At 44.0% G+C, this 24,389-nt stretch overlaps 2 protein-coding genes across 2 annotated transcripts in view; both read left to right on the forward strand.

The window, feature by feature from the left end:
- COL22A1 (collagen type XXII alpha 1 chain) overlaps window positions 1-10,074 on the forward strand; it is a 240,357-nt gene extending 230,283 nt beyond the window's left edge. The window contains exons 59-65 of the mRNA XM_075743260.1: window positions 581-616; window positions 889-933; window positions 1,217-1,396; window positions 3,422-3,488; window positions 4,928-5,110; window positions 5,471-5,548; window positions 6,519-10,074. Coding sequence (XP_075599375.1) covers window positions 581-616; window positions 889-933; window positions 1,217-1,396; window positions 3,422-3,488; window positions 4,928-5,110; window positions 5,471-5,548; window positions 6,519-6,706 — 777 coding nt within the window. The 3' untranslated portion in view covers window positions 6,707-10,074. The remainder of the gene's footprint in view (window positions 1-580; window positions 617-888; window positions 934-1,216; window positions 1,397-3,421; window positions 3,489-4,927; window positions 5,111-5,470; window positions 5,549-6,518) is intronic.
- A 4,501-nt stretch (window positions 10,075-14,575) lies between these two features.
- LOC104644060 (uncharacterized) lies at window positions 14,576-15,686 on the forward strand. Its single transcript, XM_010313565.2, has one exon. It carries the CDS (start codon window positions 14,618-14,620, stop codon window positions 15,416-15,418), a length of 801 nt encoding a protein of 266 aa, XP_010311867.2. The 5' UTR covers window positions 14,576-14,617; the 3' UTR covers window positions 15,419-15,686.
- The last annotated feature ends 8,703 nt before the right edge of the window (window positions 15,687-24,389 follow it).

The raw sequence follows: 24,389 nt of genomic DNA on the forward strand, positions 1-24,389 counted from the left end.
AAAATCCTAATAGGGTGCTTGTTTAAATTGAGGTTATTTGATACAGTGCTAAAATACAGGCAAACTTTCAGGCTCAAACTTGCTTTATCACTGGCTCTGCATCCATTATCTCAGCTCGTGTAATAATAGATGGTACCTGTCCTTACAAAATTTTACATCCCTTACATATTTAGCCTGTAATGGCTATAATGTTGCCACTGCTTAAGCTAAACCAGGCCAAGTAAAGTGTATGGACCTTTGTGAAATGCCTGTAAGAAAAAAGAAATAAAATGTATTGAAAGCAGGAACACACTTTCAATGAAACATCTGTCCTGATCTCAGCTGGTTTGGTAGAAATTACTTCCTTTTATTTACAAACTTTTACACAGTATGCAGCTTTACTAAAAATGCTTTCTAAATAGTAGGATGTGTCTTTCCAGGAATGACCTATAGCAGTAGAATAATGATAAGTCATCCACGCTGCTGTGTAGCAGATGATAACTTGTGTTCTAAACGCAAAGAGAAACTCATGGTTATTAGGTAGGTTCTTTCTTCCAACTCCTTGCAGTGCGGTGCTAAATTTGCTCTCTGTATCTCTCAGGGAGAACCAGGAGAGAAAGGTCCTCCCGGGAAAGAGGTAAGTTAAATTCCCAGTTGTTTCAAAGTAGGGCTGGTGTCTTGGGGAAAAAAAAAAAAAAATAAAAATCAAGGATGCTACCTGGGTTGCAACAAATTGATTTTTTTTTGAATTGTTGGTATTTGAGAGCAAACAGGGATCTCTCAGGAATGTGTGGGACACAGGGGGAAACAAATTTTCCCCAGGTCACAAGAATCATTGCAAAGGCATGCACTTTATTATTTACTGTTGTCGTGGATAGCTCTTTCATGCTCACCCTTATTTTGTTGCAGGGTGCACCAGGGAAACCAGGTGAAATTGGCTCCAAAGGAGAGAGGGTAGGTTGGAGAATACGTTGAAATAAAATGGGCTATTTTGAGTTAGGGGCCAAGGAAGGGGTCATTCAGGAGTGAAGTGTGGCCTGTAGAGATCTGCCATGCTCCCCACCCTCCCAGCCCTCTCTTTAATCATTCTCCGTCAGTAATAATTTGTGGATCATTTGTAGTGCACCAGATGTTGTATTCAGTAACGCTGCCAGCTCAGCTGTTTGTGTTTCGCTGTGCTTGGAAATCAGAAGTTTGCCTCTTATTTTGTGGCTGTAATGTCGGCTTTTTTGCTTAGGGAGAGCCTGGCATCAAAGGCGAAAAAGGCCCTCAAGGAGAAAAGGGCCCTCCAGGTGATCCTGGGATACCTGGTCATAAAGGCCATCCGGGACTGATGGGTCCCCATGGACCCCCAGGAGACACGGGGCAAGTTGGACCTCCCGGTCCCCCAGGACAGCCAGGATTTCCAGGACCAAGGGTAAGGTTGTTGGACAAGAGCTTTGTACTGTAATTTTACTGCCATAGTACGTGATCAGAAAAATACCTCAGATTCCAGTAAGGCTGATAGAAACCAGAGCAAGTGTGTGTTTTAATGGGGATGCGGCGGTTTTACCTGCTGTGTCTTGAAAGGAGTGCTTCAGCATATCTCAGGGACGTGTTGTGGGGGTCTTGGATTGAACTTCAGGAGAGCTGAGCAATCCAGACCTACAGCCAGGGCGGCCAGTCCCTGACACCTTGTACCCCTAAAACCTAAATCGGATCATGTGACTGTGGCCATGGGTCTGGAGTCTGAAAAAGCTTCTTTCTATACAGGCGTTAATGCATAGCATTTCATATGGAGGTCTTACGCCTTCCTCTGCTGCTGGTTGTTAGGAGAGACAAAATGCTGAGCTGTGGAAAGGTCACTGCTCTATTCCTGGAAATCCTAGAGTCAGCTCATCAGAATTCATGAAATCCTATTTTTGTTCAATATTCTCTTTTTTTTTTCTAACGGGAAACAATCTCGCTACTGAGAGTGCCTGAGGGTAATGTATGTAGAAGAATGAGAAACACTACCAACAATAGTGAAGCCGCTATGCCCATCCTGAAGATGAATTTGAGATTACCTCAGGGGGGCAATAAACAGTGAAATAATCTCTGATGTAAAAGCTGGGAAATTTTAGATGAAGCATTTCTTTGTGTGTACCTCAACAGCACAGAGATTTGATAAAATCCAGTGATGATTATGGAGACTTAATGCAACTAATATGGTTAAAATTTGAAAAGATAATTTGTAAGCCTTCAAAGTATGTTCCATAATCATGTTTACTTACTGGAATATTCACTAAGAGCCGTCACAAATGGTTAGTACTTAATGACAAAATTGTTTCTTTTGTCACCAACAAACACATCTTTTTCTCATGCAAAATTTGTGTTCGGAAGAAGGCAGCAAATAGACCAACTCTGTACTTATCAGCAATGTTATTGTTTTTTTAGCTATTTAATAAAATCTACATTTTTTAATGAAGAGTACCTTCTGATTGAAAGAATAATTTCAGCCAAAAAAAAGTGTATTTCAAGTGAAACATCTCACTTTGATTTATGAAGGAAAACATTTGATCTTGTTGGTTGAAAATGGTTTATTTTTTAAACACAGTGATAATTTTTCTTTTGAGTTTATGCAAAGACAAGACTCTGGTTACTCTAAAGCCACTTTTTTAATTTGCTTGGAAAGTCACAACCTAAAATATTCTCCTTCCAGCCTACCAAAAATGCTTTCATCATTTTTTCAGCTGGATCACCCCGAGTTGTTGTTCACATAGCTTTCAGCTTTGACAGCTATTAGAGCTGTTCAACAGCGATGTTGCACAAAAGAGCTGAGAGAGGGATGAAGGATATCATCTCTTGGAGGCTGGGTTGGGGACCAAGGCCAAGCAGCCCCATCTCCTGTCACCCTTCTACAGCCTGAAATCAGGCAGAACCTTGTATTTGTTTGGAAGAATGTGTATCATATGAGTAAACTGGCTTCTGTTCCCCAAGATAACGCCTGTCAGCAGGCGATGGATCCCGGTATGAGTGTTTAGAGCAAGTCTAGATACCCACCTTAACTGCCCTGGGGGCACGCATGCTTCTCTCTGCAGGGAACCGTGCAGTGCTGAGGAAGGAGGTGGGCTCTCCACTATGTCTCGTAGGGCAGGGGATGTCTTCTGATTCGATTTCTACTACTTCTCCTATGAGTAGTGCAGGAGGGAGATTTTTCTCTAGGAAGGAGACAGGGACAGTGTACCAACAGTGCTCTCTGACCTTGCACCCTGCTTACACTGTTTGGCCCATGGCTTGCCAGCAGGTTGGGAATTGTGGATGTTTTGAGTCCCGTATGTTCTTCTTTCAGGCAGTCCCTGCAGGCCTGTGAATGCAGTGGGTGGCAAAATGCAACCCATTGGACCTTTGTGGAGGCTTTCTTTTGCACATTCCCCGGCTGTGACTATTACGTCTTGTTATTGCTGTGATTATTACTTTCTAGGGGGAACCCCCATCTCTAGAGACTTTGAGAAGGCTCATCCAAGAGGAGTTAGCCAAGCAGCTAGATGGTAAGTAATCAGCTCTGGGAAGGCAGGAGGTATATCTGAGAGTATGACAAATACTTTCCATAGCTGTGGTGGTGTAACTGGCACCTGAACCTCTCCTGCTTATGGAAAGCAATGTTGCAACAAGCCTGCCTGGAAAGAGGAGTGCATAAAATGAAATGTGCTTAGCAAGCTTTACTTGTGTTCCCCAAGCTTGATGTTTCCAGCAATAATACAGGGGCTTTCTCCCTTCTTCAACCCAAGGTCATTGCCTGTGCTAATCACCTCATGGCTTTTTGCTACCAAAACAACTTTGCTGTAGGCTCGTTCCTGCAGATACCTGGGCTGAGATGGTAGGACAAGAGAAGATACAAATTCAAACAGATTAATTTGAGGTCCTGGAAGAGAACATAAACAGAGTAGGAGCCCACAGAAGGACTGTGGGCTGTGGTAAACTTTCTTTTGAGATCCCAGCTGGAGTATGTCTGTTACTGATTGCTGGCTGTGACAGTCGATACCCATCAGTATGAGGAGGTGTGGAGTGGATGTGGGCTGCTGCTGCTTCTCTCAAAGTACATGAATTGCAAGCCATTACTGACCCCATCTGTAATGCAGACCTCTAGTGCTGCTTCTCACACAGCTCTCTTGGAGCAGCTGACACATAGCTATGGGCATTTTCCTTCATGATAAAGACCATGGTGCAATGAGCTGATTTATTTGAAGGATTTTATTTACACACTCTCAGACTTCGCATTCCATGCCAATCTAAAAGCATTCAAGACTTTGGATCAATGAAGAGAAGATAGGAAACCCTTCTCCCCCCCATTCTGTAGGATGTTTATGTGATGCTGAGCATGTGTTAAGAGCTCTCTAGGCTGCTCAGGGTCTGAATCTGGAAGTGGCAAGCACTGTGCCTGCATGGAAACAGAGAACTTGCTGATGCAGGGAACTGCCTTGGTTACAGTATCTGACTTCACAGCCACAGATGGATTCATCAGCTTTAACTCCACGTGTGTAACAGCCCAGAACAAGAAAAGTAAGCTTTCCCTCTACAGAGCAGCCATGTAGCATCTTGTCCTGTGTAGCAGAGTGGAAATGGGCTCTTCTTTTCTGAACAGCAATGATTCCAGTTTGACAAACATCCACCAGCTGCACAGCTAAAGGAAAGGACATTTCAGATTCTTGGTGGACAAGGAGCGGAGGATGAGAGTACTGTTTAGGATTAAGTATGAAATTTAGGAGAAGTTTAAAGCTACTGAGAAATGAGATTTACATAATTTAGAGAGGATCAGGGATGCACCATCATGACTTGTAGGGAAGGATTGCATGGGGACAACGAATGAGTGTCCCTGAAAAATTGATCTGTGACAATACTTGGACTTTACTGGGCCACTGGTTCTGGCCCTCCATGTCTTGGAGCACTGATTTTCTAATCTAACAAACCCATTTTCCCCTCTTCACAGCAAAGTTAGCCTATCTCCTGGCTCAGATACAGCCTACACATGTAAAAGCATCCCATGGCAGACCAGGACCTCCTGGTCCCCCCGGGAAGGAAGGACTCCCAGGAAGAACTGGGCCTCCAGGAGAGCCTGGCCGGCCTGGACAGACTGGGTCTGAAGGGCCACCTGGACCAATTGGTCCCAAAGGTGAGTGAAACTTAGTGTTTGAGAAGTCCAATAAATGGATGTGTCTACCACACTTTGGTGGTCCATCTCTTCTGTTAGTAGCATCTAAGTGGTCCTCAAAACAGATGTGTTAGAAGCAGCCTCAGTCTGTTGAACCAGAGGCAGTGAATGTGACCAGCAATTGCTGGTGTGTTCCACCTCTGTCCAGAATTGGAGTGGAGCAAGTCTTCATTCCCACCTAACGTCTCATCTCAGAAGACTGGCCACAATTAGGAGCTATTTTTAGCAGATATATTGACTTCAGTGTGAAAGGAAGACCAGTATTCTTTAGTTCTGTGAATCATGCTTGTCAGTTCATTATTTTTCTTTCTCTCTCTACAGGCGAAAGAGGAGCAAAGGGTGAGAAGGGAGACACTGGCGTTGGCCAACGAGGGGAAATAGGTCCTCCGGGAATTCCAGGTATGTTTATTCAGAACACCCCAGAAAACACATCACTCAGAACCGCTACAAGAACACAAGTCTCTTGCCATATTAGATAGACAATCAGGATAACATAAATATGTATACACAATTTCTGTAGAAAGTGGCCCAAAGGGAAGAAATATATCACTAGCATCATATCTGGCCACCTTTATTTCCTCAGCCTGATTGACAGATATAGTCATCCATCTCAGTAACAGCGAGGTTAACTGACCTTTGGGACAAATCCAAAGCGAAGCTTTAATTACTAGATACACAGTGAAGTGTCTTATCTGCCCTTGCCAGAATCTTCTCGTGATCAGGCTGAACCCAGAGATCCAGGTAGCTTCAGATGTTATAACAGGTGATATCCAACACCTGTGCCTCAGGCATACAGCTCGTGCTTTACCTTTGCTGACAAAGAAGCAACAAATATATTTTGTTTCTGATTTAAAATTAAAAGCCATTGATCAGTTTTGCCTTCACCCTGCTTTGTTGGAGGAGGAAACTATGGGAAGCCTTCATAACTCCATGTGTTGCATTTGGCATACTGACCCTGCATTGCATTAAAGTAACAATGGACCCGCTATGCTTCATATGAATGAGTTATGTCCCAAAGCTGGCTCTTACCTCAAGCTTTCCCATCCTCACCTCCTCCCTGTGAGGACTATTTGTCATTAGTTGGCTTGTGCAGCTGCACAACTTCAACAACCTGGTGACAGGAAGAACAGCATAGCACAGTTGTGCAGCCCAAGGATGACACAGGGGGTGGAAATCTTGCATTCAGATGGTTGTGCTTGCCCCATCCTTGTAGATACATGCTGGCCAGACCCAAATCTGTGGAAGCTGATGTTTGCATGCAGGCTGGCAGCAAAGCCATCTCCTGTGATCTTGCAGTGCTGAGTACGGCACTCTAGGAGTGCCGCTCACCAAGGGTGGTTGGTTGGTTTTTGTTTTTTTTTTATTTTAGGCCTCCCAGGGGAGCCTGGGTATGCCAAAGATGGGATGCCAGGACCACCTGGCCCTCAAGGTGAAGCTGGGGTACCTGGTCTCACGGGCCCACAGGGACCTCCGGGAGCCAACGGACAGTGTGACCCCACTCAGTGCGCCTACTATGCAAGCTTGGCTGCCAGACCCGCCAACGTCAAAGGGCCATAGCATGCAGGGAGTATCCCCAGACTTGTCTTTAAAACTTGAATTCATCACGTCTGCCAAGAGCTCTCAGATGTCTTCAACTCTGTTTCTTTCATGGGAGGCCTTCTAAAGCCAACAAATGCTGCCGGTCGGTCAGATTATTTTTATGAATTATAATTATTATTATTATTATTATCTTTGATGTGATATGTGAATTTGTTTTTGTTTTCTCTAACATCAGGGCATATTAAAACATTAAAAATAAGTGGTTTTTTCCTCTTTTGAAGAGCATATAATATTAATGCATTGTGTATCTGTTTATGCAAAACCATTCCGATGCCAAAATTTTTGTCTGTTATCTGATTAATTCTTTCCATAGCTTTACCCCTCACCCTTGAAACCCAAATCAAATCTCGCAGCCCAGGGCATTAACTGTGAGACACAGGCTGATTGCAGGATTGTTCTTTCTATCTGCCATCCACATGGAAGGGAGGTAGGCAAAGCCATACCAAAGCTGGAAAAGAGGTCTCCAGTACGCTCAACTCACAATGGACAGAGAGTTATGAACAGTCAGTTTGTGTTTCCCAGAAGATCCCTGTTAAATTTAACCTTCTTCTACCCATAAGTTAAACTCTATCCTGTAGGAGCTACATTTTATGGGACCACGTGGGATCTGACAGCAAAGCCTGAAGAGACCACAGAGATGATCTAAACCTCCTCACTGCTCCCTGCGCAAGAGCTTCAGTACTCAGAGGGTTTGGTTCTGCTAGATGGAACTTATCTTCCTTCTATCAGGGAGATGCCTCTGCAAAAAGCTTTGATGCTGTCCTCTGTCAGCTCAGGGTTGCCACATCTCTTGTTCATTGTCAGCACACACACAGGTCCCTACCACTGCTTCACCCCCAAAAAATCAGCCAGAGCTGCATAGAAATTCACCTGGTATTAAAAATCTCAGGAAGCCAAGTTTTGACCCAACTTCACTGTTTTGGATGATCCACTATGACAATAACTTGGCAAGGTCATGTTTTAGAGGGTAGGTGAGAAGCTGTTTTCCCCTGTCAGCTAATTGCCAAAGTCAACCTGAGAATGCAAAGAGAAAGTAAAGAGGGGATGGAATCTGAAAACACCTTCACAATAGGTCATTTGTGAGTTTAACCCTCTGACCAAGACAAGTCCACCCACAAAGGTGGGGATCTGAGAGGTGATCAGGCCTTGGATATATGTGCTGGCCAGCAAAGCAGCTGCATTTTCAAAACTCTTCTGCACAAAGCAGTTTGTAGTGAGAGATCGGAGTAACGAACCGGACACAGGCACTAACTGCAGAATGTGTTTGGAAATCTCTTCGGGTCTTTTGGAGATGGAAAAGAGGCACCCTGCCCTGCTGGCACGTTCACCATATGGCGTGGTGCTTCCAAGCTGGCTAAGCTGAGCAGAAGCCACAGCTGTCTATAAGCACCCCAGAATCAGACCCTGAAGCTAAAGCCCAGAGATAATAATTTGCCAGCCTTGGAGTCTTTTTCTCACCCAGTAGCAGATAAAATTTGCCTCTGTTTTACTGAAAAATGAAATTAAATAATACGTTCATATGCCAGGGTTAAACAGTCTTTACTGTGTAGCTCTCAGTGGTGCTATTTTTGCTATTTCCTATGCAAATAAACTCTTTGATTTGATTTTACTGTGTTTCTTGCTATGGAAAACCAATCAAAGTGAAAATATGAAGTGAAAAGCTTACCACTTTTAAGTAACTCTCAATGGTATATCTGTTACTGTTCTACATCTTGGGTCAGCTTGCTGTATTTCAGTATTCAGCAAGCATGTTGATCACATTGTATTTAATATCACCACTTTTTCCTAGTCCAGGCTGAGATTTCATCCCTCCAGTGGTGAGGTAGAACAGGTTTTCTACGCCCAACATGACAACAAGCCATCGTTTTGAAGAAATGCAATGGCAATGAGCAGGTTTTTATGAAGGTCAATCATGTTAACTGGGCTGTTTTAATGTGACACTTAATTCCTGTCGTGACGGTGACTCCTTGGCCTCTGTACCTTATCTCTCATCATGTGTGTCTCCAGTGCACCATGCGCAGGGCAGGTACATAACGACGTTCTGTTGTTAAACGAATTTCAGGGTCTTTCACCCCTGTGAGATGGTGCAGTGGTATCCAGTTGAAGGAGATCGAGGGTTTTTTTCAGATAAATCTTTCATTTGAATGTCTGTTGGAGCCATTGCCCAGAGTCAGCGTTAGGAACATGAGGGACACACCTGTATCTTTAATAGCAATTAAAATATCTGCATGGGTTAGGCACAGACTACAGCTCTGCAACTTCTCCACCCAGAAAAGGGGACACAGCCTAATTCCCTTTGCTCCAGCATACTCCCTAGCATATGCTTGTCTGTTCAGTCTGTTCCTGGACACACCCCAGACTGTTTCTGTGCCCTGAATTCAGTGGGTACCATCTCCCAGCTTTTTCTTAAAGCTCATTTTGTCTCCAGCCAGTTAATTGGCATTTACCAAGCGTAATCTGCCACTAGTGAGAGGAGCACGAGACACATGCTGCAGACCGAGATCAAGACCTGGGTTAATAGCCCCCCAGTTTCTATGGGTCACCAAAGGCAGGCTTCTATAGCTGCCACCTCTTTCAGAAGCCAGCCCTGTGTGAATGTGCCTAAAAAGTCACCTGCAATAAAAGGTAAGAAAGGAGGGTGTATTTGCAGGATTTCTGCCTGGCAAGCCCAAACACCAAAAGCTGCAACCGTTCGTGCCTCAGCCTGTTCATGCGTATTTGCAGTCTTTGGAAAAGTGGCCAGAGATTACTGCCCAAATTAGGTCTGCCATCTGGGCAGGCAGCAAACCTACAAGTACAGCCCTGGGCATGGTCAGGAGCTGCCCTCCAGAAAACGCAGATGCCTCTGTGCCTGAGCAGGTGACTGGGTGCGCTGGAAGATGACAGGCAGACGTGTATCGTCTGTCCAGCATCTTGCAAGGTGACCGTGCAGGCAGGAGGTGGCAGATAGAGCAGAGGCAGTGCTGATGGCCTCTGCCCTAATCGCTCTTGAGTGAGGGAGGGCTGTGACTTTTGCATCTCAATATTCCTGTCTCAGCAACAAAGCGCTTGGTACATCACCCTAAAGTCTGTTCACTGAGTCTGAGGTTTAAACTCAGGAATATGCTGATATTTTTGTGGGATTTTTTTTTTGGCTGGTCCTGTGGTAAGTGAGGATATGCTGTTAAAATTGCATTAGAGGGCCAGACAATGTATTATTTACATATTAAAAAAGGTGCTAATGTCACATGGGGTTTATGGGTGTTGTTTTTTTTTTTTAAATCAAGTGTGTAAATTATTGCAATTATAGCAAACAGACCATTATTCCATTAAATTTTTTGCGTGTCAAATACAGAAATTAAAAAATAAAACAAAACAACAGGATCATTTGGGGAAACTATTTTTTGTGTTAAATTATTTAACAATTTATAATTGTTTTCTAAACTGTTTTGAATTGGCTTCGGCTTGGAAGCTATAACAGCTTATTTTCCTTCTTTGTCACTTGTGAGTGGCTCTTCTCAGTACAGCCTTGTAATGCCAGTTTCCTCAGCTGTCCTTTTACCACCTCTTGTTGTTAATAGGGGATAATTAAACTATGTAAGGCTGAACTCTGTTCTACATATTTATTTGGAGCTGTGTAATCAAAGCAAGGCACCTCTGTTCAGGACTAAACCAAATGTGTGTGTTTTTTTCCAGAGAAACAATAAAAATGCTAAGCCCAAGCTCTGTGCTCTGACCACAAAACTGGCTGAGAGATGAGCACAGCTTTTAATGGAAAAAAAAAAAAAGGAAAATAGAGTTTATTGATGAGTCAGTCTTTTAATGTGGAAACTGGCCAAGCTCTACCCTGCTATAGATTGCATTTTCGCAGCTTCTGGAGCAGGACTTGATGCCTCGGCATGGTGGGGTATCACCATCCGACAATGTCTTGGGTGCCAGAGACATCGACAGGAGACTGGCAGATATGATGTAGGACCTAGGGGAGGCTTCCCAGATCTGTAGTGGGTGACCCAGGGGAGATTACCTATCAATCACATCAAATGATGTAAGATGCTTATGTCTAGGTACCTGAATCCCATGTCAGTCTGTCACAGTGGGATTCAGAGTCAGGCCATGGCACCTGCACTTTGGTGGCTCCAGTGTGAGCTGCGGAGCCTGGAGAGAGATTCAGCTCATCCTAAAGTAGTCAGCTGAAGCACTCTGGGCTGTATTGCCTACATTAACTAGGTCTTCATGGAAAAAAAGATCTTCTGGTGGCTGTCTATCTTCCACCATTACTGACTCACTTTCCCACTGAGTTTGTGTGGGGATATATGTGTTACTGATGATGAGATGCTGGGTGCTATGTGACTAGCAGCCAGAAAACTCGGAGAGGGGCAAGGTTATGGTACGAACCTGCACAGTTCTTGTGCCAGGGAATAACAGGAAAAATGTCTTAAAATACTGCACTAACTCAACAGTAACTACACAGACTGAAAAAAATCCACTACCATGCCCTTCAGTCTCTGCGAGCTGGAGTCCAGTGCTGCTGAGGGTTAAGGTTGCTGCTCCATGGCATGGGGAGGAAAAGCAGCACAAAGACAGAGGCAGCCTGGGGGTGAAGGCAGGCTCTGGTCCTGATCTGCAGCCCTGCACAGGGGTGACCATCCGTCAGAGGCCACGAGGAGTTCTCCTTGCTGCTGGGTCTCTGCATCAGCCACCCAATTGCCTCCTACATCCCAATTTCAGCACCTCTCTGAGGTCCTGAAGGGAATAAGCGTCTGTCAGAGTCTGGACTTTCCTTTGTAACAACACCTTTGTAAATGGTGAAGTTGAAATAAGAAAAGAAAGCCTGCTTAGCTTCATCAATCTGGATTAAACCTGGAAGTCACAAACAAAGATTTTTGTCTTCTGACTTGTCAAATGGGAACAGCTGATTAGAAAATCATGAAGACATGATGAGCAGGAGACTGGTTTTCAGAGCTGCTTTACAAAGCAGATTTTCACTCCAAAGGCTGAATTCTGAATACCTCGCGTAGCTTGACTCAAGAATATTGATGCTGGCAATATTCTTGTTGGAATTTGAACTGAGAATGAGAATATGCTGCTGGGTCTCTAGGGGGATCATGTGTTGAAAATGTGGGCTCTTGTTATTTTACATTTTGGATCATGAACCTTATGTAGAAAGCTCAAGGGAACAATTTGACAGAGGGACATTAATCATACTCTGACATTCCCGATGAGCCAGCGATCAGCGTCAGGAAGAGGGATGTCCTGCAAGATGGAGCAGAAAAGAACCTGTCACCTTGGTAAAGGAAAACCCAGGGTCAAATTCCAGGTGTGAAAAAGTGCAGCAGGAGAACAGTGTCCAACATCACAAAGACCTCTTTCTATGACCACAGCTTTGGCTCTGCATGACATGCTGTCTGAAAGGCTTAGGTTTTGATTTGAAGAGGTAAGCATGTTTAAACAGAAGGCAGCACACACAGCAACTTGGTTTATTTCACAGGACAGACATATTTGACAATGTCTTCTTAGAAACACATTTTTCCCCTTAGTAATGTGGGAGATGGCTTTCATCCAAGTCTGAAATGACTCTCATTGCAATAACATCTTCAGCACTTTCTTGATAGGAGCTGATTTTAACTTTGAGTATTATTTTTATGGTTAATTGTAATTTCTGGTAAGCAACTTTCCCTTGCAAGTGAAAATCTCACTTTTCTTTGGCTGCTGTATTCATCTCTGATGTACATATACTTCCAAGTTATGGTACCCATTCTTACTGAGAATCATAGAATCACAGAATCATTGTGGTTGGAAAAGACCTTTAAGATCATCAAGTCCAACCTTTAAACTAACACTGCCAAGTTCACCACTAAACCATGTCCCTAAGTGCCACATCTACCCGTCTTTTAAATACCTCCAGGGATGGTGACTCAACCACTTCCCTGGGCAGCCTGTTCCAATCATTGATAACCCTTTTGGTGAAGAAATTTTTCCTAATATCCAATCTAAACCTCCCCTGGCACAACTTGAGGCCATTTCCTCTTGTCCTATCACTTGTTACTTGGGAGAAGAGACCAACACCCACCTGGCTACAGCCTCCTTTCAGGTAGTTGTAGAGAACAATAAAGTCTCCCCTCAGTCTCCTTTTCTCCAGAAAAATGAACTTATGAACAACTATCAGACTTTTTTTTGAGTTCTGCTGAATTTTTTTTGTGTGTAAAATGTCCACCCTTTCTTGATGAAGCTAGCACAGCCCCATTGACATTAATGATGACCCTAAAGAACAGGAGTAATCAACCACTTTTAGTGTCCCCAGGATCTGCTCATGCCATTGCATACTCAGCTGTGATAGCCCCAGTTCAATAGCTTGCGCAGTCTCAGTTGGGAGATACAGCAGGCCTGTCTCCAGTCACCAGCATTCCAGGAGCTTACAACGCCAAAGCAGCCTTACAACACTTCTGGATACTAGGCAAGTGATAAAGTTTCCTCTTACAGAAGCCAAAAAATTAATGTGGAGGAAATTCAGGGCTTGATTTCAATAGGGTCATGGCATTTGCACTCTGAATCCAAGTCAAGGGTAACAACTGGTATATAACAGCCCTGAAAATCTGTATTTCAGGGTGAAACACCATTAAAAACCAGCAGAGCCTAAAGTGTAAGTTCAGAGGGTTAAACGACAATCCCGAAATCTTGTCAGCCTTGTCTGGATATAGAGCTCCCAGCACTCACCACCCATCTGTGTGTCCATGCACTCCCCTGGTGCTGGGACACAGGCTCCAGCAAACTCAGGACCATGCAGGGCTGAGGAGATCAGAGCTGAGCAGGGTGGGAAAGCAGAGCTGACATGCTCCTTCTTCACAAGACCTGACCTGGTAGACCTGCTTAGACCATACCTCTGACTCATTGTCTTCTACCTTTAATAACCTGTGGGATGCTGTGGAGACCTCTCTCCTTGAAAAGCATTTGAAATGGTTGTCCTAAGCACTTTTTTTTTAGCTTAAAACCTTAAGGATTAAAGGATAAAGTAAAAGAGGTGGGCTTTCTCAGCCTGAGGCTTCAAACCCACAATTTCTCCTAGGAAAAACGCCCTGCTCTCTACATCACATGCTGTGCTGAGTGGCTTGGGATAAACCTGGCATTTTTCATCTCTCCTACAAAAGCTATGCCAGCAAGGAATAAAAATTTGCTTTTAAATATGCTGAAGCAAGTGCAGCACAAGACAGACAGTATCTCTGTGCTGCAGGGGTTCATACGCTCATCAGGAGGGAGAAGGACTTCCGGATTTCAAAATTCTTTATTGTGTTTGCTTCATGATAAAGGCACAAACTGACCTGAGGGCAGGACCTATTCATGGTTCCCAGCTATGAGTCTGTCTTCTTCTTCTTCCATTTACCATGTGCTTTATCATGTCCCATTTACCATTTGCTTTATCTACCAATCCTTTGCTTCTTCCATTGCAATCCCCTGGGACTGACCAATGTGAATTCCTCAGACTACAACACCCTAGGTCCTCCTGGAAGAAAAGAGCTACATACAAACAAGGATTTGAACCAATATGCTGAAAAGCATCGGCACGGTGCTGCTGTTTCACTTTCAACACCGACAGATATTTGCCACCAGCTCACTGGCTGCAACTGCAAGAGGTGACGTCATAGCCTGGGAGCTGTGTGTACACTGCAGAGCTGGAAGGGAAACACCTGATCAAGTGAGAAAGCCAAGTGTTTACTCAGTGGGATGTATCTGAGCAACCCAAACACTCTGCATTGTGTGTTGGTAACATGCCTGGCAGAGAGGAAAGCTGACAGAGGGCCTCGATCCACCAAGAACCTCGGAGGTTGCCCATGGAGTATGCAACAAATCATCACTGACTCTCTCGGTTCAACCAGCCGCGGTTCTGGTGGAACAATGGATGCAGACACCTCTTTTGGATGTGCCTCTACAGGCCCCGATCCACTCTGGAGGTACCTTACAGAGCACGATCCAAAGCATGAAGGGAAGAAGAAACTCAAGATCTCAGGCAGAGAGCTGGTGTCGGTTCCCACGCAGGTCTTCAGCTTGGGCCAGCTGCAGGTCCTGGAGATGAGCCCAGAACGAGAGAGTTGCCTGAGGTACCGGATGGAGCTGCTCCCCCGAGAAATCAGCCACCTCAGGAACTTAACCTGCCTCTACGTAGACTCCAACAACTTGAAGAAAATCCCTGCCGAAATTGGCACTTTGAGTCACTTGGAGAGGCTCACTCTGAGCAGCAACAACCTGAGCTCGCTGCCCCCAGAAATGGGGGCACTTCAAAGGTTGCACAGCCTCCACCTGGCCAACAACAGTCTCACCGAACTGCCTGCACCCCTCTGCCAGCTCAGGAGCCTCACCTTTCTGGATGTGTGCGACAACAAAATAGGCACAATCCCCTCCAGCATTCGGCAGCTGGAGAAACTGGAAACGTTGCTATTGCTCTTCAACTCACTGGAGAGTCTGCCCGAGGATATATGTCTTCTAAGGAATCTGCACACGCTTTGGCTGGGAAACAACCATCTACGGTCCCTTCCAGCAAATTTTGGGGAGCTGGTGAACCTGGACTGGGGATACAATTACTGTTCATGCAACTTTGAGGGTAATCCACTGGAAAGTCCTCCCCCTGAAGTCTGCAGCAGAGGACCTGAAGAGATCAGAGATTATTTCTTGTCATTTCATAGGGCACAGAGAGACTAGACAACTGATGTCAGTCCTCCTAATGTGACTGAGATGGATTTATTATGTGCAAATCAACTGCAGAACAAAATGTGTTTCAGATGGAAAAGTTTGGTGAAATCTCTCTGTGGAGCTCAAAAGCTTCCTCTCGGCTGTAAGGTGATTTCTCTGGCAGTCTTTTTTTTTTGACACTAGTATTGAACGGTGGTGTATACCTTTCAAAAATTCATTCAGGGACAACTATAATCTTTTTGTTATTTATACTTGCATAGATCTATCTCAGGAAATGTTGCAGCCAAACATCCAGTCTAAGAAAATGAAGAATGGCTAGTCCGAGAGAATAGAGACAGGTAAACAACAGGTGGCACATAAATAGCAATAATACTTACCGTTTGTTTGCACACTGGGTCGGTGCTTGTGTCTGAACTTGAAGTAGGTGCAGGCTGAGATTTCTGGAAGTGTTTAAGGCCATTCTGACTTATGGATTTGGCTTTACTTCAGGTAGCCCAGAATGTCATTACTTTGCATGGTATTTTACATCTAACACACAGGTAGAATCAGCTCAGGCTTCTGTCTGGCTCTGGATAAGAACCAACCCGTGTCCGGGTCCCACAAGGTACCATGCAAGCGATGTCTCCATTGCTTTGGCAGGACATAACATATTGATGTGCCTGTCCCTCCAGAACAGACCTCAGTGATATTGCTCCATGGAACCTCATGATACACAGGGATTTAGAGCATACAGCACCAGCTAAAAGGTTTTCACTTCTACTGAGGCTGGGAAAGTGTTCAGAGATATTAAAATATGAGTATGCAAACTTCCTGCAAAGGAACATTTCTGTGTATCCCTGTCTATAATCATAAAAGGCTTCATCAGTGTTACATTACAGAAATCTGCTGAGACTCCTTTCTGTTTAATTTTGCTGTCTCTTCCCCCCAGCCTCTCATCAGCATTTTCCTCCCACCTCTCCTCAGCTTTGCTCTTTGTGGGTGTTTTCTCTGTGGCTACTCCGACATTATCTTTGTGTTTCATTAATTTCTCATCAAAAGCCTATCATTCCCTTATAAATGCTTGTCTTTGCCCTCTGTCTCCTTTGTTTCCTATTTGTCCTTTGGCCAGCGTACAGAAAGCTGCAGCTTTGTGTCTTTCCTGGAAAGAAGAAGGGCTGAGTCAGGCCTCCTGGGAGATGGACGTGTGCTTCCAGGGTTCACAGAGAAAGGGAGAGAGAAGGGGTTTGAGACATTGATACATGCACCATGAAGTCTCTTGTTCAGTCATTTTCTTCTCCTTGTAGCAAAGATCAGCACAATGAAAATGAGAGATTTGAACTGATGATGAAATTTTACTGGGTGACAAAAGCACAACTCCAGGTATTTTTTACTGTGGCCTGATTTTTACACTGCTCTGACACTGAGTCTGCCCCTGACCTCTGTGAAGATTCAGTATAGCAGTGGTGTATCACATAATGATAAATCACTGCCTAGCAATAATGGGCCTGCAATAACGTCAAACCAGTTTCTTCAGTTTTCCTGCAGCCAATTCTTTCTAAGATGTTTGACATAGGAAAGAAAAGAGTAAAGGGACCATGGTGCTTGGCTCACTTGGCTCCATCTGTGGCAGCATGGAGAATCAGAGGTGAAGGAGAAGGACAATGAACTGCACTTGGCTGTTTTTCAGAGGAGATTTGCAGCATGATAAGGGACTGTGTGTGAAGTAGCTCCTGAAGCTGGTGCTAAGTCAGACGGAGGTGTGTCCAGGTGGGAACATCAAAGATGTTGAAGGACTGGGGGGTTCATTGCTGTTTCTGCCATTGATCCATTCTCTGGATTCAAGCAGGTCTGCTGCCTTATTTCCCCATTCCCCATATGGGCAGTCATCCTGCCTTTCTAAATCTTGGACATAAATACAAAGGCAGTACTAGCTGTGGGACACAAGTAGAGACAAAGTTATTCCCCTGTTTTGGGACACGTGCAGGACTGAAATTCTAGTAACTGTGGTCTTTTTTAGAGGCTTTTGTCTAACTACCACACCAACCCCTGCCAGGGCATCCTCTTTCTCTTCTCCACTGCATCGGGTTTGGGCTTGAAGATCCATTTCCAGTTCTGGCTACCTTTCCCTTCTGCTTCTTGGCCGGTGACTCCCAAAAGGCAAGGTCACTTTAGCCTCTTTGGGAAGTTTGTAGCATCTCACAGCTTTAACTTTTGGTTCTGGCAGACCAGGTTTCATACATTAGAGGATCCCACAAGTTTCTCTTTGACGAGACAAGCTGTTTTCAAGGTCAGTCACTGAGTGCTTAGTTCAAGTAGTCCCCTCTCAAAAAAACCTGCAGACATGTTTTCTGAAGCCTGACTCTATTCATTAATAACATGCCTGTCATTCCTGGGAGTGAATGGAGCTAAAAAGGGGGTTAAAGCCTGCAAGAAAAATGTAATCTTTAATAAATATTGCCAATACCTTTGCTGTAATTCTCCAGTCTGTATGGATCAAGAGAAATTTTGAGAAATTAATGCAAGTGAGGGCACTTTGACCATACTATCAAGCTGCTTGAACACACTGAATATGTTATTCAGCTAGAAGAAATTCTGTCCTGACACCATGCTGTCTGTTGCTGCTTCCTTTCCCTTTGTCTTGATTGCTTCCAAAATCCCACTTCCCAAAGTGGAAACCCCAATAGTGCGTATGCGCTCCAGTATTCTGGCATCTGTGTTAGTGGCATAGTTACGCAGAGCAATAACTAGATCTTGGTGCTGTCATTAAGATGGCATTAAAATCTAATCTCAGACTGCTTACCCTGTATTTGTTGTACTATCTGTACTGTTGCTAAGCACTCTCCTTTGCCTGTGCTCATTAAAACTTCAAGCATTAATATCAGAGCATGGCAAACTGCTAGGATATAGGCCCCTGGCGAAAAGACCTAGATATAATCCATACTCGGGGGGTGAGAGGGAGGAGGGAGAGGGGGGAATTGTTAACGCTGACATTCAGCATTGACAGGAGTTGTGCATGCATTTCCCTTCACCCCATATTGTGTTGCCAACAGACTGGCATAGGAGAAGAGCATTGTCCCCTGGAGTTGCATAGGGCTTTCATTTGAAAACTTTGAACTCTTGCAGCAGAACAGTAATAAATGTAAAAGCAGTGAGTGAAAAAAGCTCTAAATAGAAATTCAGGAGAATAATATATATAAGGGCAGAGGGCTTTATAATTTAACATACAAATGCATGACACTTCACAGGCTGGTAGCTCAAGCCAGACAAGTTCTGACTACAGATAAGCTGCATATTTTAAATGCTGGAGAGTTCACCTGAGGATATGGCAGATTCTCCACCACCTGAAGTCTGTAAACCCCACAGTCTAGCTCACCCAAAAGTATGACTCTAACACTCCACCTTGGTTTATGCAAAATTAAAGCTACAAAGGCTCTTTCTGTCTTTAAAAGTATATGGCTACTATCTAAGGCTACCATAAATCTGAAAGATTGGATCCCAGCATTTACTTACAGCTCCTGCAATTTGCCTCTGCACGAACTTCAGCTTTTTAGTTTTCAATGGCTACAAGCAATGCTTAAAGAATTGAAGGTCACCAAGCCAGGAGCACTGATCAGAGGACTCTCATGTTCAGTTGTGGAGTCTCTGAATTGGCCAAACAAAAAAAGAAATGTCAGTTGCTATTCTCCTCATGCTTTTTGGAGTCAGCAGCAGATTTCCAGGCTCACAAATGGAAGACTGGTCCTGAATTCATGTTGAATGGAGTTTACCACCTATTAATTTTCCAAGTCTTTGAAAAGTCTTGTGGTTGATCAATCAAATATATTACATATTAGCAGACATGAAAGGAAACAAAACTTTGCAGGCCACCAGAAAACAGAAGACACTGTAGTTACTGTCCTACAGACAATACAAAAATATTTGATGTGTGAAAGGAGAGTGCTACCTTATGAACATGCAGTTGTTGGGGTTCTGTTCCTCTGAGAGAGGCCACTGTTCCTGCTAGCTGGACAGACCCCAATGCCACCTGCCTTTCTGTCTTCCTCTGCTCTGTAGCCTCATCTCAGAACTTGACAGTCCAACTTCAGTGATGACGATTTTCTGGTGATGCAACACTGAGTCAGGGCAAGAGGTTCAGGTCTGACATGAATCCATGGGATTGATAGGTTTAATTATCATTGATTGCATACAATAGGTCACCGTCAGAGGCACCAGATTCAACTGAAGATGTTTCCCTGTGCTTGGGCAATGATATCATAGGAGAAACAAAGCAATCTATCCTAAGGAAGTGCCATAGCAGTCAGCACATCAGATTGTAATGAAAGCCTAAGTAGCATATCTAATGAAGATCACTCTAAGCCATACAAAGAAAGGTTTTTAACTCCCCAGAGCATTCTGCTCAGGAACCAAAAGACAGGTGGTCAATGGTGCTTAAATAAATACAACATCCATTTCTGATTTCTGATGTTTGTTAGAGGTATCAGTGGTCATTGAGAAGCTTTTTATTTTTCTGCCACCCTAGGGAAACTATAAAATGTGATCCCATTCCCACCGCCAAGCATACAAACTTTCCTTGAACAGTTCAGGCAGCAAGAAAATAGCAAGAGAGGAAGAGACTGATGCCATGAGCAAAGCCCAGATGGAATAGCCCACACCGAGTCTTTGTAATGAAGCTCACTGGGTTTTGTCAGACTTACGTGTCTGACAGGGCCAACCTGGAGCTCACTGCTGCTGAGACTCCAAAGGGATCCCACATCCAGTCATTTGGTGCATGCACTTTATGAGGACTTGCATTCAGAAGGATGCAGTGACTCTCACATCAAAGGCATTGGTTCAGCTGGGGTCAGGCCATTAGCACAAATTTATGTATAAAGAGAAATCTTTCCAGTACTTTGCTAGTCTCACTGCTGAAAAGTTCAAACTGAAACTTCTTCCTGTAATGCAAGCTTCTTCCCCGCCCCCCTCTTCCCCAGAGATTTAGAAAACAGATTATTCTTCTCCTGTTTGCAACAAGCCTTTCATGTACATGAAGTTCGTTGAAGAGCTTCTTATGAAACTTATTAAAGTTAGACAAGCACCGAGCCTGTCAGTCTTTCTGCTCTGGCCACGTCTTCCACATGTCTGGTAGTGCTCTTCTCTGGACTATTGCTACTCATCGTTACTGAGCAGTCACATTCAAAACTGAATACAATATGGCATCTGAGGTTGTTTTAGTGCCAAAGAAAGGACTACTGCACATCTTGAAAGTCATAACCCTGTTTGTTCACTCTTGTATAGTGGTGATTTCTCTTTTTTCACAAGCAATTCAGCTTGACATCTACTGTGATACCACACTTTGCTACAGCTGCTATTGGCAAATTTTGGTATTGGTGTATTTATATAAGCTGAAGTTTGTAACCTTGCACTTGCCCCTGATGAATTTCAGCTTTCCCCCTCCCACCCCAGACAGATTATACAATTCTTCAAAATCATTCTGAATTCAAATCCTGTCCTCCCATGCTTGCAATGCCTCCGAGCTTTATGCCATCTGAAAATGTAATAACCATACTCTCTTTTCTATCGTCTAATTCATTAATGAAAACACATGCCAGGATTGGATCCAAAACAGACCTGGCTGAACTCCACTTTTTACATCCTTCCACTCTGACAAAGCACCACCGATAACCTTTCTGATACGTTATCAAACCAGCTTTGCACCCAATCGATCATTGTCTCAGCTAGACCATGCTGCTGCCGCTTGCTTATGAGAATGTCACACGCAACCATTTTGAAAACCTTAGTAGTGGTAAGATTTTTGACAGCTACTTTTCCTTTATTCTTAAAGCCTATTAAATTGCTAAAAGTGGAGATTAGATTGGTTCAACACAATTTATTCCTAACAAATCCACATGGGCTACTTGTCCTTGCTGCTACATGAAGCAGCTGCTGCTGTGACTTGTTATCTTCCAGGTGCTTATGAAATGTGCATTTGTTCCAGAATTTTTGCAAGGCTTGAAGGCAGGTGAGGCTCATTTCCCACCCCGCTCCCCCAACAAAAACAAAAAAGAAAAAATACTTTTTAGCAGAAAGTATATATATTCCTTAGAGTTACCATGACTTTGTGGCCTTGCACAGGCGGGGTGCTGTGTGAAAGTTATCTTTAATGCAACAGCTACTTGCTCCTTCAATGTCAGGAGGAAGATGCCGGGCTCATTGGGAACCAGGGCTCCAGTAGAGCTCATAAGAGCACAAGCACATCCAGGCTGGAAGGATTTGGTAGGGTCTGATTCACATCATGGACAGTCCTGATGTGCCCTGGATGGCCCCATGGTGGTAGTGGAGGACTACTGCTCCGCTTGCAGCTTGGGAAATGCAGCTCAGAAACCTCCTTGTTAACTTCCATTTCCCTACTTGCTGCTGTGCAGAGGACTTCATCCTGGCCATGTTCAGGGAAAAGGTAGTCAGTCACTGGGAGGGGGAAATGGCACAAGTCTCGAGGTACCCAACCCGTTTTGGTCCTGTTCTATCAGCTGGGGGCTCTCCTTGGCTTTTCTTGCTGTGTCCTATTTTCAAATAGATGTCCTTAATCCTATTTTTTAGACTCAGAATGGGCCTGAGTAGCAAGTAATTTCTAAAAAGGCAGCAGGAATCTGTCAGTTTTGATCCTGCAATAACTAGCTTCAGTAGCTCACAGTGTGTGTCTGTGTGTGTTCCCTGGGCAGCTATGTCAACTAGAGGATATCTACACCCTTCGACTTGTAAAAAGGGTGTTTCAGATCAGTCCAGACATCTTCTTTTGATCTAGATGAAAGGAGGATTCCTTTTTGTTCTCAACACTACCACTGGCTGTTAGGCCCTTTGCATTGGGTCTGTATGTTCACAGAAAGAATAGGGAAAAAAAAGTTAGCTCACGTAGGTGAAATATCTGCCAGACTGATTGCTTCTGCATAGTTTTCACACATAAAATACTGTTGCACTTCAGCTATTTCTAAATGTTCACACAGCAATAACAGCATGGTTCTGTGTCTGGTTACTGTTTGCAAAATTTCCTTTTCAGATGTAAAGCAGGCCTTACCCAGGCTGAATAACTGTGATTTATTGATTTATTCCTAAAGCACTAATAAGCCTAATTTTTTTTTATTTTATTTTATTTTTTAACTGTGAGATTCAAGCACTTTGGTCATGCCCTTGATTCCCTCTTCTAGTGTTTGGTGGTGTCATGGTGCCTATGGTATAGGGGACTGAGGCAGAGCTTCACTGTAGACTTCTTTTGACCTAATGTCTATCAAAAGACTACCAGTCCTTCCAAGAAGGTAGATTTGAATACCCTGCTTGTTCCTTCAGTGCTGTGCTCCTCGTCATCTCTTTGCTTATTAGATGGTGTTGTTTGTTGGGAACATGCTAAACTGATGCTCTGTATATCTAGATTGTTTCTGTTTGAAATGTTAAGGTTATTTTTCTTTAGCTTTTTGTACTGTTGTTTGTACTGTGCAGGCAGTTCTGCACAGTTCTGACACATTCTGCACAGTCATATGCACTGGGATATTTTTTTGTTTTCTAGAAAACTTTTTATGATCTCACTGAATGAAACTAGAAAACAAAATGAAAGAAGTTACATGATGCCTGTGGCTGCTGCATGCTCATTTAGCAGAGCCATTAGGCAGATGCCCGGTAAGGATCCCAGTTCCTTGCCCTGTCTTAGTATTCAAAGCAGTTTACAGACTCTTCTGGATGTCATTGTGTTCATGTCAGACCTTCAGATGTTTCTTCAGAAAGAAAGGATAATGATGGACTGATGTTATACAGGAAAACTACCATTTGCTTTATTTGCACTAGGTAGATTGTCACTGGAAACAGCTTGCATTTCAGACTGGTAGAAAGAGCCTATGACAAAATGATCTTCCTCCTCCCTAGAGAATAGCACATATAGGATATTTTACAATTATTTTTCAAAATGAAATGTGCTTTTTAGTTGCACAAGTCCTCCCCGCCACCTCCCAAAAATTAAATAAGAACAATGTTTTAGATTTTTTAATCTAATTCTCTACATAAAACGAGGGTGGCTACAGGCATAATGTTAAGTTAATGTTTTCAGAGCTGGAGCTATTGAGCTGCAGAATCATTCAGGAGTCGGCAAAGACTGATTCCCTCTTATCTCCAGGATCGATTGCAGCCATTTGTCTCTGGCACTGATTGCAAAGAACTCCTTAGGCAAACCGATTCCCACTGAGGACCCCTCCATGTGACAGTAGTGCTGTTTATTGCCAGACTTGTTGGTGTTTCTTGGAGAAGAAAGGAGGACCAGAGGGACCCCGGAGAAAAGCTGTTTCACTCTGCTCCAGAGGGATTGCCTGCCGGACCAGCCCACTACAGCTCATGGGTGTTTCCTTGAACAGGATGCTCTACAGCACATACTGCTCCCTGGGTAGGGTTGCTTATATCGTGAGCTGTTGGACTGAGTCCAGAGGAGGGCCGCAAAATTGATCAGGGGGCTGGAGGACCTCTCCTATAAGACAGGCTGAGAGAGTTGGGATTGTTCAGCCTGGAGAAAAGAAGGCTCTGGGGAGACCTTATAGCAGCCTTCCAGTACCTGAAGGGGCCTACAGGAAAGATGGAGAGGGACTGTTTACAAGGGCATGGGGTGATAGGGCAAGGGGTAATCAGTTTAAGCTGAAGGAGGGTAGATTTAGATTAGATATTAGGAAGAAATTCTTTACTGTGAGCATGGTGAGGTACTGTAACAGGTTGCCCTGAGAGGCTGTGGATGCCCCATCCCTGGAAGTGTTCAAGGCCAGGTTGGATGGGGCTTTGGGCAATCTGGTCTAGTGGAGGGTGTCCCTGCCCATGGCAGGGGGCTTGGAACTAGATGATCTTTGAGGTTCCTTCCAGCCCAAACCATTCCATGATTTTATGATTTGATGATTCTATATATTTTCTGAACTCATTTGTCAGCAGTCTTCTGCAGGCATCTCCTAACAAACAAGTCCTGGCTTGACGCCATGGCTGGGGAACTGTTACAGTGATA

The sequence above is a fragment of the Balearica regulorum genome, chromosome 2 (genome assembly GCF_011004875.1).
Source record: "Balearica regulorum gibbericeps isolate bBalReg1 chromosome 2, bBalReg1.pri, whole genome shotgun sequence".
Lineage (NCBI taxonomy): Eukaryota > Metazoa > Chordata > Aves > Gruiformes > Gruidae > Balearica > Balearica regulorum.